Source organism: Priapulus caudatus, unplaced genomic scaffold, assembly GCF_000485595.1.
Source record: "Priapulus caudatus unplaced genomic scaffold, Priapulus_caudatus-5.0.1 Scaffold2067, whole genome shotgun sequence".
In the NCBI taxonomy this organism is placed as follows: Eukaryota; Metazoa; Priapulida; class Priapulimorpha; order Priapulimorphida; family Priapulidae; genus Priapulus; species Priapulus caudatus.
In genome coordinates, this window is record NW_014579128.1 from 1 (window position 1) to 12,687 (window position 12,687).

General features: G+C 50.4%; 1 protein-coding gene across 1 annotated transcript in view; it reads right to left on the bottom strand.

Annotated features, from left to right (window-relative positions):
* Nucleotides 1-125: 125 nt before the first annotated feature.
* The window catches only part of LOC106818163 (DNA polymerase delta subunit 2-like), a gene marked incomplete at its 3' end in the record, with an annotated part of 34,895 nt that continues 22,333 nt past the window's right edge, over nt 126-12,687 (bottom strand). Inside the window, exons 11-12 of the mRNA XM_014822886.1 lie at nt 6,895-7,092; nt 126-386 (exon numbers count right to left, since the gene is read on the bottom strand). Of these exons, the coding sequence (XP_014678372.1) occupies nt 126-386; nt 6,895-7,092 (459 nt within the window). The remainder of the gene's footprint in view (nt 387-6,894; nt 7,093-12,687) is intronic.

Genomic DNA, 12,687 nt, shown 5'->3' on the forward strand with positions numbered 1-12,687 from the left:
GGGGGGGGACCCCCCGAACCCCCCTGGCTACGGGCCTGTAGATGTAAATATAGATGTAAATATAGATGTAGATGTGGTTGCAGATATAGGTGTAGATGAAGATGTAGATGTAGATGTATAGTTGCAGATATAGGTGTAGATGTAGATGTAGATGTAGATGTAGATGTATAGTTCCAGATATAGGTGTAGATGTAGATGTAGATGTAGATGTAGATGTGGATGTAGACACATATGTAAATGTAGATGTAGATGTAGTTGTAGATATAGGTGTAGATGTGGATGTAGACACATATGTAAATGTAGATGTAGATGTAGTTGCAGATAATATAGGTGTAGATGTAGATGTAGTTGCAGATATAGGTGTAGATGTAAATGTGGATGTAGATCTAGTTGCAGATATAGGTGTAGATGTAGATGTAGACATATATGTAAACGTAAATGTAAATGTAGATGTAATTGTGTATAATATCAAGAGCTCATAATAGAGAGATTTCTATTATGAGCTCTTGATAATATGCGTCTGTCGACGGCGGCAGTAGTCGCCACCCATGACACCTATCGCCTTCCCACCGACGACAGAAGCGACGTCGCTGCTCCTATATACTACTGCGACAGCTGAGTTAATCTCTTGCAGCCGAGAAGCTGCCAAACTAATTGAAATGTCGCGGGAGCTCTCTCTCTTTCTCTCTCTCTCTCTCTCTCTCTCTCGCTCTCTCTCCTCTCTCTCCTCTCTCTCTCCACTCTCACTCTCCTCTCTCTCACAACTCTCTACTCACCTCCTCTCTCAGCTCGCTCTCTCTCTTCTCTCTCTCCTCGTCTCGCTCGCTCTCTCATTCTCTCTCTCTCTCTCTCCATGCCAACATTCCGCTTCTTTTCTCTCTCCATTTCTCCCCCACACTATCTCTCTCTCTCTCTCTCTCTCTCTTCGCCCGCTCTTACGCTCTCTCTCTCACCCTCTCTCCCGAACAGGCTCACACGACAACATAATTACTTGAACGATCCACGCCCAGACGATGCGTCGCTAAAAAACGCACCAAATAAACCCCGCCTCACCACACGCCCTACAAATTGATCACGCACTGCCCCCCTAATTACACTGCCACTCCTACGCGCGACTTAGTGCCAGCGCCAAGCGACGAACGCGCCGTCGTCGCGACCGTGGCGACCCCAACCGCTTTGCTTCCGCTGTGCGGTTAATATAATTCGCGCCTCGGCGAACACGACAGTTTAGCGGGATGACGAAATCCGATCACACGCCACGTGGCAGCGTGCGACTTACCTATAGTACCCTGTCATAAAAAACACACCGACGTGACGCGAGCGCAACGCGCGTCTGTGTGGACTCTACCGACCCTGACATACCGTCGTGAAGTCTATCTACCTACTGATCGGCACCCCGGCCCGCCGCGAGTTCCTCTCACCTCTTCCCACCTTAACTGTGGCTAATGTGACGGGGAGAGGATTCCAGGTAGCGTTGTAGTCCATGAGGCAGAGCATCTGGAGTGGGCGTGCGGGCGTGTGTGTACGTACGGTGGGGGAATACATCGATGTTATGACGTAACATCTACTCACGGCGGCGGCGGCGGTGGTGACGCGCGTTCCCAAAGCAAACATATTAACAAGGGGCGGCGACGGCTGAGGAGGAAAAAGGCGAGGGGTGGAGGAGGGGGAGATGAAGCAGGAGAGGGAAGAGGGGGAGGAGAAGATGGAGGAGGAGGTGGATGAGGTGGTGGAGGAGGAGGCAGAGAAGGAGGGAAATCATGGCGAAGAAAGTGGCGGACATCAGCGGCTGCTTCCTGCGACGACCGCTACGGACGATACCAAGATGGCCGCCGCCTCCTCCTATTGTATCTGATCTATTTAGCTATCTATCTACCTACCTATCTATCTATCTACCAATCCCTATCTATAAAAATTTCCCCTAATCTATCCTATCTGCCAAGTCCCTATCTATCTATCTTATCTGTCTATCTATTTACGTACCAATCACTATTTATCTATTTATCTATCTATCTATCTCCGCTCTCCTTCTCTCTCCCTTTCGCTCCCTCCACCATCTCTCTCTCTCTTCTCGCTCTCTCTCTCTCTCTCTCTCTCTCTCTCTCTCTCTCTTTCTGGTCTGTCTCGTCGTTGCCGCTGTCGCTCCCCAGAGGGTGCTGCTGGTGATTACGCAGACAGCGCACCGGGGGATTCGGGCGCACCGCGCACTAACCACGCGCCGCCAAACTCAGACACCCGGCCTTCATGGAGCTGGCGCCTAATGTACACCCTTCTTTCTTCTGTTACCGTAATGAAGCTGCTGGTGTGTGGGTGTGTGATGGTGTGTGTGTGTGTGTGTGTGTGTGTGTGTGTGAAGTGTGTGCTGACTGTGTGTGTGTGTTGTTGTGTGTGTGGTGTGTTGGGGTGTGTGTGTGTGTGTGTGTGTGTGTGTGTGTGTGTAGTGGTGTGTGTGTCGTGTGTGGTGTGTGGTAGAACGGGGGGTCAACGTGCGATGTGTTCGTGGCTGCGCGCGTGTATGTGTGTGTGTGTGTTGTGCGTGTGTGCTGTGTGTGTTGTGTGTGTGCGTGTGTGTGCGTTGTGCCTGATGTGTGCGCCGCGCTGCGCGGTGTGTGATGTGTGTATGTGCTTGTGTTGCGTGTGTGGTCTGTGTGTGTGTGTGTGTGTGTGTGTATGTGTTGTGTGTGTGGTGGCGTTGTGCCGCGCGCGCGTGTGCGCGCGTGTGTGTGTGTGTGTTGTGCCCGCGAGCGGGAAGCGAGCCGGCGCACCACTGTGTCGATCATCGCCAGGAATCTCTCTCTCGCAGCGAGAGCGCGCGCAGTTTACGATGAGGGTGGTTAGCGGTTGTCTCTTCTCTCTCTCTTCCCCTCTTTCTCTCCGCGGTGTCGTCGGTGACGCTTTCTCTCTTCATCGCTCACTATCTTTAATCTCACCGACCTCTCTTGCGCTCGCTTGCCTTTGCTTTATCCAGTTTGAGGGTGTGCGTGCGTTTCGTTCGACGAAAACAAGGCAGGGGTTTCCACCGTCCATCTCCCCCTGCCCTAGCCTCAATGCGCTACGCCTATCCTGACCTTGCCCTCTCTCTATTCTACTCTCATTATTCCCTCCCCCTCTTTCATTATTCCGTCCAACCCTCAACCTATACTATCAACGCCAACCCTACCCTATGTTTATCCTTATAATCCTACCACCCCCCCCCCTACCCTATGTTTCATCTTAAATCCTCCACCCCCACCTTCCCCTCAAAAACCTATACTCATCACGCCCCCACCCCCACCCTATGTTTACCTATAATCTACCCACCCCACCCTACCTCAAACCTATACTCATCACCCGCCACCCCACCCTATGTTTACCCTATAATCCTTACCACCCCCAACCCCTCCCACCCTATGTTTATCTATCAATCCTACCCCCCCCTACCCTACCCTCAACCTATTACTCATCACGCCACACCCCACCCTATGTTTCTCACCCTATATCCTACACCCCCCACCCTACCCTCAACCTATACGTCATACACCCCCACCCCACCCTATGTTTTACCCCTATAGATCTACCACCGCCACCCTACCCACCCTCAACCTATACTCTCATCCCCACCCACCTATGTTTACCCTATAATCCTACACACCCCACCCTCCACCTCACCATACTCCAGCACGCCCCACCCACCTATGATTTACGCACTATATCCTACCACCCCCCCACCCCCACCCCACCCTATGTTTTATCTCTATATTCCTACCCCCCCCCCTACCCTACCCTCAACCTTATACTCATCACGCCAACACCCAAACCACTATTTTTACCCTAATAATCTACCACCCCCACCCCACCCTAACCTCAACCTATACTGCATCACGCCCACCCCACCCTATGTTTACCCTATAATCCTACCACTCGAGCCCCTAACCCTCAACCTATACTCATCACGCCTCCCACCCCATTCTATGTTTATGCTATTCATCTTACCACCCCACCCTACCCTCAACCTATAAGTCCATACCACCCCCACGCCTACCTAAACCTTATAATCTCTACCACCCCCACCCTACGCCTAAACCTATAACTCCTACCACCCCCACCCTTACCTCTATGTTTATTCGTATAATCCTTACCACCCCTACCTCACCCTATAGCTCATCACGCCCCCCATTCTATGTTTATGCTATCATCCTACCACCTACACCACTACCTCTCAAACCTATAATCCTACCACCCCCACCCTCACTATACGTATTCATTACCATTACGCCCCCCCGCCGCCCATGGCTTTCTCCCTATCTCCCACCCCCCCTCCCTGCGATCAATCCTCCCTTCTGAACGTGAGCACACGCGCCGCGCCATTATATACTAGATTTGTCAGAGGAATGTCAATAGAGGTGCGTAATGGCCGAGCCGGCGCGCTACGGTGTGACCAAGGTGTTACTCGGATTAGCTGTGCAGTCTGGCGGCGCACGCGAATTCATGCGGATTAAATGCGATTATAGATAGGCTTTGAGGCCTTTCTCGCCGATGCGAAACATGTGAGAAAAGAGAGAGAGAGAGACGAGAGAGAGAGAGAGAGCAGAGAGAGAGAAAGAAGGAAAAGAGATAAAAGAAAGGAGGGAATAGAGAAACTAGAAAGAGAAATAGAAAAGAAGATACATATAAATAGGTATATAGAGAGCTATATAGGTAGATAGAGAGATAGCAAAAAGAGAGAAAGGAAGAAAGAAAGACGAAGAGAGAGAGAGAGAAATTAAGAGAGAGAGAGAGAGTGAGAGAGAGAGATACGCACGTACACGCCGCAAAAAGAAAGAGAAGAAAAGGAAACGACAAGAAAGAAGGGCAGGTGGAAGACAGGAACGGAGGGTGTAGGGAGCGATAAAGACCAACAAGAACAAGCACGGAGAGAAGGGTGGGCAAACAGAAAGAGCGGAAATGAGAAGAATCGAAGACCGGACAGAAATGAGGGAGGAGAGGATAAAACAGAAAAAGAAGTATTAATATTAAAACAAAGATACAGGCAGACAGACAGACGGACAGACAGATAGACAGGCACGCACGCACGCACGCAAGCATGCACGCACGCACAGAGACAGAGAGAGATTGAGTAGAGAGAGCAGAGAGATGAGAAAGAGAGATAAGAAAGACGAGAAAGATGAGAGAGACGAGAGAGAGAGAGAGAGAGAGAAAGCGAGCGCGAGGAAAAGCGAGCAGGTGTTGCAAGAAAGCGACACAAGAGGAAAAGTGAGAGATATAAAGCCCCCCCGTGCTACTGAAGACACGCCAAAAAAGTCACGACAGATGGGCTCCCTCCCGGTCATTAGTGAAGCCGTGTCGCCGTGTCGCCGTGTGGAACGCGAGCGGAGAGCCGATTCAGAAGACAACAAACATGAAACAGTATAGTTACCATAGATAGCACTGCGTTTATTGTCGCCATTGAAGTCTTTCCGCGGCGTTGCTTTTCTCTCTCTCTATTTATTTACTGTCGTCCGCCGCATTATTCCCATCGTGTCGATCTGTTGCGGCACGGAAAACACACGCCACTTACATATTAAAGGAATATCTTCGCAGGATGTGCGGTCGTTATGTATATATATATACACACGCGCTTGGCACGCGCGCGTGCGATTGTATAGCGCTGCCACCGCCTACGTCTGTGTATACATGTGCATGTGTACGTGTTGGCGTGTGTGTGTGTGTGTGTGTGTGTGTGTGTGTGTGTGTTGTGTGTGTGTGTGTGTGTGTGTGTGTGTGTGTGTGTGTGTGTGTGTGTGTGTGTGTGTGTGTGTGTGTGTGTGTGTGTGTGTGTGTGTGTGTGGTGGGTGGGTGCATTGGAGTTGTTTGGTGTGGTTATGGTTATGCTGCAGGTAATACAAGATATTCAATTGACCTGAAGAAGGATTTTGGCGCCACAATTACACGCACAAATTTCACAATCGCAGTCCCACAGGCACTTGAACGTTCTCATAAAAACAAGAAGGTAATAGCACGAAATGTATTTACTATCAAGTCTTCAATCTTTCTCCTACTCTTATTTCGCCTATAATATACTGTAAATGCCCCGGTCAAATGCTCATCTGCAACACACAAGTACACGCACGCTAAGCTGCTGCTGCACTGACCATAAATATATATCACTGACACCTTCATTATTGTGGTCGTGGAGGTGTGCAGCAGGCTTAGCGTTGCGCGGCCAGCGTCGTGTTGCCAGATGAGCATTTGGACGGCATTTACAGAAATTATCGGAATATAATATGCACGTGAAAGAGAGTAGAGAAATTTAGCATTATATTTTTCACTATATTATTTAGCATTATATTTTATTGGAAACGTTACCTAAGTGCCATGTGACGCAGTGTCAGCTACAAGCTGATAGACAGAAAATAGTTGGCACTCCCCATGTTCTAGGCCCTTTCTTTTTTTCTATCTTCTTCTCCTCTTTGATTGGCTTCCCCCGTTGGCAAGAGTCCTCCTGCGATCCCATCCTGCTTCTGTTCTTTTCACTTCCTCTTTAGTTCTGTGCTTTCTCTTGCTAGAGATTCTTTAACGTCGATATTTCCCCTCTCGATCTTTTCCTACTCATGTAGACCTCTTTTGTTGCTGCGGCCTACCGCGCTTGCGCTCTCTCTTCACGCACCTGCTCTCTCTCTCCTTCGCCGCGCGCTCCCTCTCCCTCTCTCTCTCTTCTCCTCTCTCTCTCTCCTTCGCTCGTGCTCCCTCGTCTCTCTCTCTCCTCTCTCCTCTCTCTCTCTCCTTCTCTCTTTCTCTGTTCACGCACGTCTCTCTCCCTATCTATATATATATATATATATAATCCCTCTCACTCACTGTTTCTCTCTCTTCACTCTTCTCTCTTCTCTCCTTCTCCACTCTCCCTCCTCTATCACCTCCTCTCCCTCTTCTCACCGGCTGCGTCATTTCTCGGACTCGGGACTCGTTTCGTTGTCGTACCGTCGTCGGTAGACAGTGAGTTCGGGTCTCGATGACGACGGTTATCGTGACAGCTGAGCGTGCCAAGGTTAACGAAACGCCACAGGTTTGGAGCCAGTACGCGTCGCAACCTGAGCGCACCGCCACCAGTAGCCACCGCTGAACCGCTCGACACTGCAAGAGGACACGAGGAACACCATTAGAACGTTCCGGACTATATTATATATATACATCACATACATGTATTATATTAATATTATATATTATATGTATATAAATCGTACGCGCTATGATACATACTATACTATATTATAATATATACTAATATATTATGTGGTGGTTGCATGTTGTACGTACGTATCGCATGAAAGGTTATACGTTATTTTTACCTATCTCTACATATCTATCTTGCTCTCTCTCATTATTCCGCCTCTGCTCTCTAGTAGTGTTGCGTGCGTGTGTTCCGTGCGTGCGTGTGTGATATGACATTTACATATCATAACTGGATTAATGTCTGTTTGTGTAACGATGCTGCGCGACCGGCGCGTGCTACTGGACACATTCGCGCCGTAACTCGCGCCAACAACAAACGCACTAGTGTAGCGTGAAACTCGGGTAATAACGTGAAAAATAGTATAATGCGCTGCTAGCGCTGCGCGCGGGCGTGCATAAACTCAGAGCCTTCATCACAAATAAGCTGCTGCAACTATATAACCGAACCACTCGTGCACATCGTCAACAAAGCACGTATAGCGTCGAGGCGCAAGGTACGAGAGAGCCTCTCCCAAAAAAAAAAAAGTGAGGAAACCTCGAGAGGCGAGAAAGCGCCGATTCACCGCTCGCGTTTCTTCGTTCGCGCGTCACCGCTATGAGTGCGGCGATGCATGCGCGTGTTCGCGGGTTTGGCCGACTATAAAGATCAGGACGGAAACCCTTCAGCGGAACAAATCCGTCGCTGACGTCGTCCGGTTGACGTTCCGGTCGCGCGATAACTATAAATAGACCGTGCGCTACTTTCACATCCGCAGCATCTTCTCTCCTCTCTGTCTCTGTCTCTGTCTCTGTCCTCTTCTATCTTCTCTCTCCTCTCTCTCTCTTCTCTCTCTCTCTCCCTCTTTCTCTCTTCTTCTCTTTCTCTCTTTCTTCTCCTTTTTCTTCTCTTCTCTCTTTCTCTCTCGCTCTCTCGCCTTCTCGCTCTCTCGCTCTCCGCCTCTCTCGCTCTCTCGCTCTCTCGCTCTCATCGCTCTCTCGCTCTTCTCCGCCTCTTCTCGTCTCTCGCTCTCTCGCTCTCTCGCCTCATCTCGCTCTCTCGCCTCTCTCGCTCTCTCGCCTCTCCTCTGCATCTCTCGCTCTCCATCGCTCGTCTCGCTCTCTACGCTCTCTTCGCTCTCTCCTTTCGTCGCTCTCTCGCTACTCTCGCTCTCTCGCTCTCTCCGCTCTCTCGCTCTTCTACGCTCTTCGCTCTCTCTCGCTCTCTCTCTTCTCTCTCTCTCTCTCTCTCTCTCTCTCTCTCTCTCTCTCATTCTCTCTCTCTCTCTCTCTCTCTCTCTCTCTCTCTCTCTCTCTCTCTCTCTCTCTCTCATCTCTCTCTCTCATCTCTCTCTCTCTCTCCTTCTCTCTACTCTCTCTCTCTGCTCTCTCTCTTTTCTCTTCCTTTTGCGCCCCCTTCTCGCATCTACTCGTGTCGCGCAGCTCTCGCTCCTCTCTCTCTCTCCTCTCCATCTCTCTCTTTCTCTCTTTCTCTTTCTCTCGTCTCTCTCTCTCTCTCTTCTCTCTCTCTCTTCTTTACACTACTTTTCTCTTTCCCCTCTCAATCACTAGACTTGCTCGAGCTCGCACCTGCTACTTCTTAAAGAACGAAGCGCTTTACCCACGCAACCACGCGCACACAAACACACACGACACACATCGGTATACACGCCGCGCGCGCACACATGTACACCACAAACCATACGCACCACACACGCACCGCACGCACGCACGCACGCACCGGCCACGCCCGCGAACAGCACACACGAGAGCACACACGCAACCCAGCACGCACGCACGCCACTCCACGCACTGCACGCCCGCACGCACACAGACACACACAGCAACACGCAACGCACGCCACGCACGCACGACACGCCACGCGACGCACGCACGCTTGACGCACGCACGCACGCACCGCACGCACAAGAACATGCCCCGTAAAATCTGCCATGAATTACGCGGGCACGATATAGATTTCACCACCTCCGGGGGCGGTCTCGTAAGCGGTCTCTCGCCCTCTTCTACTAGACTCTCCCTCTCTCTCTCTACTAACTTCTCTCTCTCTCTCCGCTCTCTCTCTCCGTTTCCTCTGCTCGTCTCTCCTCTCTCGCTCTCTCTCTCTTCTCCTCTCTCGTCTCTCTCTCTCTCTCTCTCATATCTCTCTCTCTCTCTACTCTCTCTCTCTCATATCTCTCTATCTCTCTCTCTCTCATCTTCTCTCTCTCTTCTCTCTCTCTCTTCGTCTATCTCTATCTCTCTCTCTCTCCTCTCTCTCTCTTCTCTCTCTCTCTCTCTCTCTTCTCTCTCTCTCTCGGCCTCGCCTCTCGCTCTCTTCCTCTACTCTCTCTCTCTCTCTCTCTCTCTCTCTCTCTCTTCTCGTCTCTCTTTCTCTCTCTGTCTCTCTGTCTCTCTCTCTTTCTCTCTCTCTCTCTCTCTCTCTCTCTCTCTCTCTCTCTCTCTCTCTCTCATCTTCTCTCTCTCTCATCTCTCTCTCTCTCTCTCCTCTCTCTCTCTCTCTTCTCCCTCTCCTCTCTCTCGCTCTCTCTCTTTCTCTCTCTCTCTCTCTCGTCTCTCTCTCTCTCTCTCTGCTCTCTCTCTCTCTCTCTCTGCTCCTCTCATATACGATAGCCTCTCCCCCCTCCCCGCTCTCTCTCTCTCTCTCTCTCTCTCTCTCTCTCTCTCTCTCCATCGGCTCTCTATCTCAGTCTCTCTCTCTCTCTCTTCTCTCAATCATCTACTTCCTCTCCTCTCCTCTCTCTCTCTCTCCTCTCTCTCTCTCTCTCTCTCTACTACTCTCCCCTCCCGCTCTCTCTCTCTCTCGTCTCTCTCTCTCTCTCTTTCTCTCACTTCTTCTATCTCTTTTCAACTCATTTCAAAAGCGATTTCTCTCTATGACGGCGCCGCCGCCCGCGAGAATTGTCGGTAAGTATGGGTCGCCGTCTGCGTAAGCCAGGAGTAAGGTCGCCCCAAGCGGCCGCCGCAACTCGCCAGAGGGTAGTACGCGCGGAGAGGCCGTCAACAAGTCCCTTTATATAATGGAATTGCGATTGAGAGAATCTATATAGAAAGATATTATATGATATATTATATTCTTTCTATTAATAGGACGCATTTCTCTTCATCCAAATCCGATTAATATCCTATCTAATGTATATACTATATATTTCCTATATTAATTTTCCTTTGCGATACTAAAGGGAATTCGATTCTAGGAATGGCGCGCTGGTGGCGACGCCACGCGGATAGAACGAGTGCGCGCCTTCGCGTCGTTGCTGATTCCACAGCAGATGAATGAGTATTAACTAGTAATAGCGTTACAAGGACACTATACTCGATATAAAATTCGTGCGTAACAATCCTCCTCCTTCTCCTCCTCCTCTTCCTCCTATGACTTTAGCTTATACTGCTCCTCATCCTCCTCCTCCTCCACCTCCTCATCATCATACTCCTCCTCCTCCTCCTCCTCCTCGTTCTCTTCCACATCCTCCTCCTCCTCTTCCTCTACCACCACCTCCTCCTCCTCCCCCTCCTCCTCATTCTCTTCCACCTCCTCCTCTTCCCTCTCCCCCGGCGGCGCGCTATACTAGGGCCGTACGTTGAGCTACTCATTTGCATATAGCGATGATTACGATGAGCTATCAAATCGCGGCCGGCGCAAATATTGAACACACTGTTTTCTCGATGCATCATAAGACGCGTGACGTGAATCCGGGGCACGCACGCTCGCGCGAGTGTTTGTCTTTCCTCGCGTCAACAACGCGCCCGTCACCGGCCGAAGGCGTGTGTCAACACCCAGGTGTCCGTCCTGCGTCGCCGCTGCATGCATCGCAAGGCCGACTGACTGACTGACTGACTGACTGACGGACGGACGGACAGATACACGCGCGCGAGCAATCTAAATTCGTCTCCGCTTTCATTGTTAGCGAGTTATGCGGTGTGTGTGTATGTGTGTGTGTGTGTGCGTGTGTGTGTGAGGAGTGTGTGTGTGTGTGGTGTGTGTGTGTAGTGTGTGCGGTGTGCGCCTAACGGTGTGCTGTGTGTGTGTGGCTGTGTGTGTTCCTCTGTTTGTGTGTAGCTGTGTGAGTGTGTTCCTCTGTTTGTGTGTAGCTGTGTGTGTGTGTGCTGATGTGACTGTGTGTATGTGTGGTGTGTGGGTAACGCGTGTGTGTGTGTTCCATGTGCCTGGAGTGTGTGGCTGTGTGTGTATGTGTGTGTGTGTGTGGTAGTGTGATATGTGTGGTGAGCTCGCTGCGCGCATGTGACGATGTGTAGTGCGCGCGCGCGTGGTGTGTGTGCTGACGCGCGATGTGTGTGTGGATGTGTGTGCGCTGGCGCCGCGTCGCGGTGTGTGTGTGCGCGCCGTGTGTGTAGTGGATGTTGTGTGCGCGCGGCGGTGCGTGTGTGTGTGTCCGCGTGTGGTGCTGCGGCGCGTGCGTGGCGTAGTGATGTGTGCGGTGTGCGTGCGTGTGTGTGCTCGGCCGTACGCAACGCGTGAACTTAGGTTATTAACACTGTTACGCGCGCGACGCGAGGATTGATTAACTAGCACGTGACAGGACACGCTTCTTCCGCGAATATTTTGCAGGTAAATTAGCGCGTCTATTATGCGTTATTCATGCGTCGCGCACACGTGCATTCTTTCCGTCTGCGCTCTTCAATATTAATGAGAGGTAAATGAAAACGTGCTTGCTTTTACGAGCTGCCGACAACGATGTGTGTGTGTTGCGCTTATAGCGCTATTGCTTGCCATTCGACCTCAAACATTCGCCGTGGTTTTGACACACGGTTGTACGTACGATTGTACGAATGTAATTTTGCGTCATTAAAATGATAAATAATTGCAATATTTTATGTTTCACTATTATTTCTCATTTCAGTTCTGCAGTGTAATTCTTTCGGCACGTCAGCCGTTACCGGACAACAGTGTAATAAAAGAAAAAAGAAATACGATATCACTCCCCGGGGACCGTCACAGAAACACCTTGCAGTCTGGATAGCAATAAGCCTAAATGCATTTTTGCACGTTTAAACGTTAACGCATTCTGGACTCACGATCGTTTCGAAACATGTACAATTTACGCTGTTTTCTGACAATACGGGGCCTCTCTGAATTCGAGCTGCCTGCGTATCGTGCGTCACGCGAGAAAAAAACAACAACAACATACGTAAACGAAAGAACGACGACGTCACGAATTCTGCCATCATCGCTGTGAGCAATTATCGACGTCGACGCGAAACGCAAACAGACGCGTGTTGGTCGGCTGTGTTTAGAATTGGGATTTCCATTCGCTTCTAGATCTCAAAGTGTTGATTCGACGTCACGCGAGGCGCGCGCAGAAAAACGCAAACCTAAATTTTACCCGAACCCGACGCGCTTTTGTTATGCATTTTCTATTACTACCGCCAGGTGTCGCGTCGCGTCACTCACGCGCATGGCAACCGTCACAACTAACGTTATGTACAGTCGGAAATGCGAAATCTGCAGATTCGAACGCGAAGGAGCCGCTGTGCCGCACG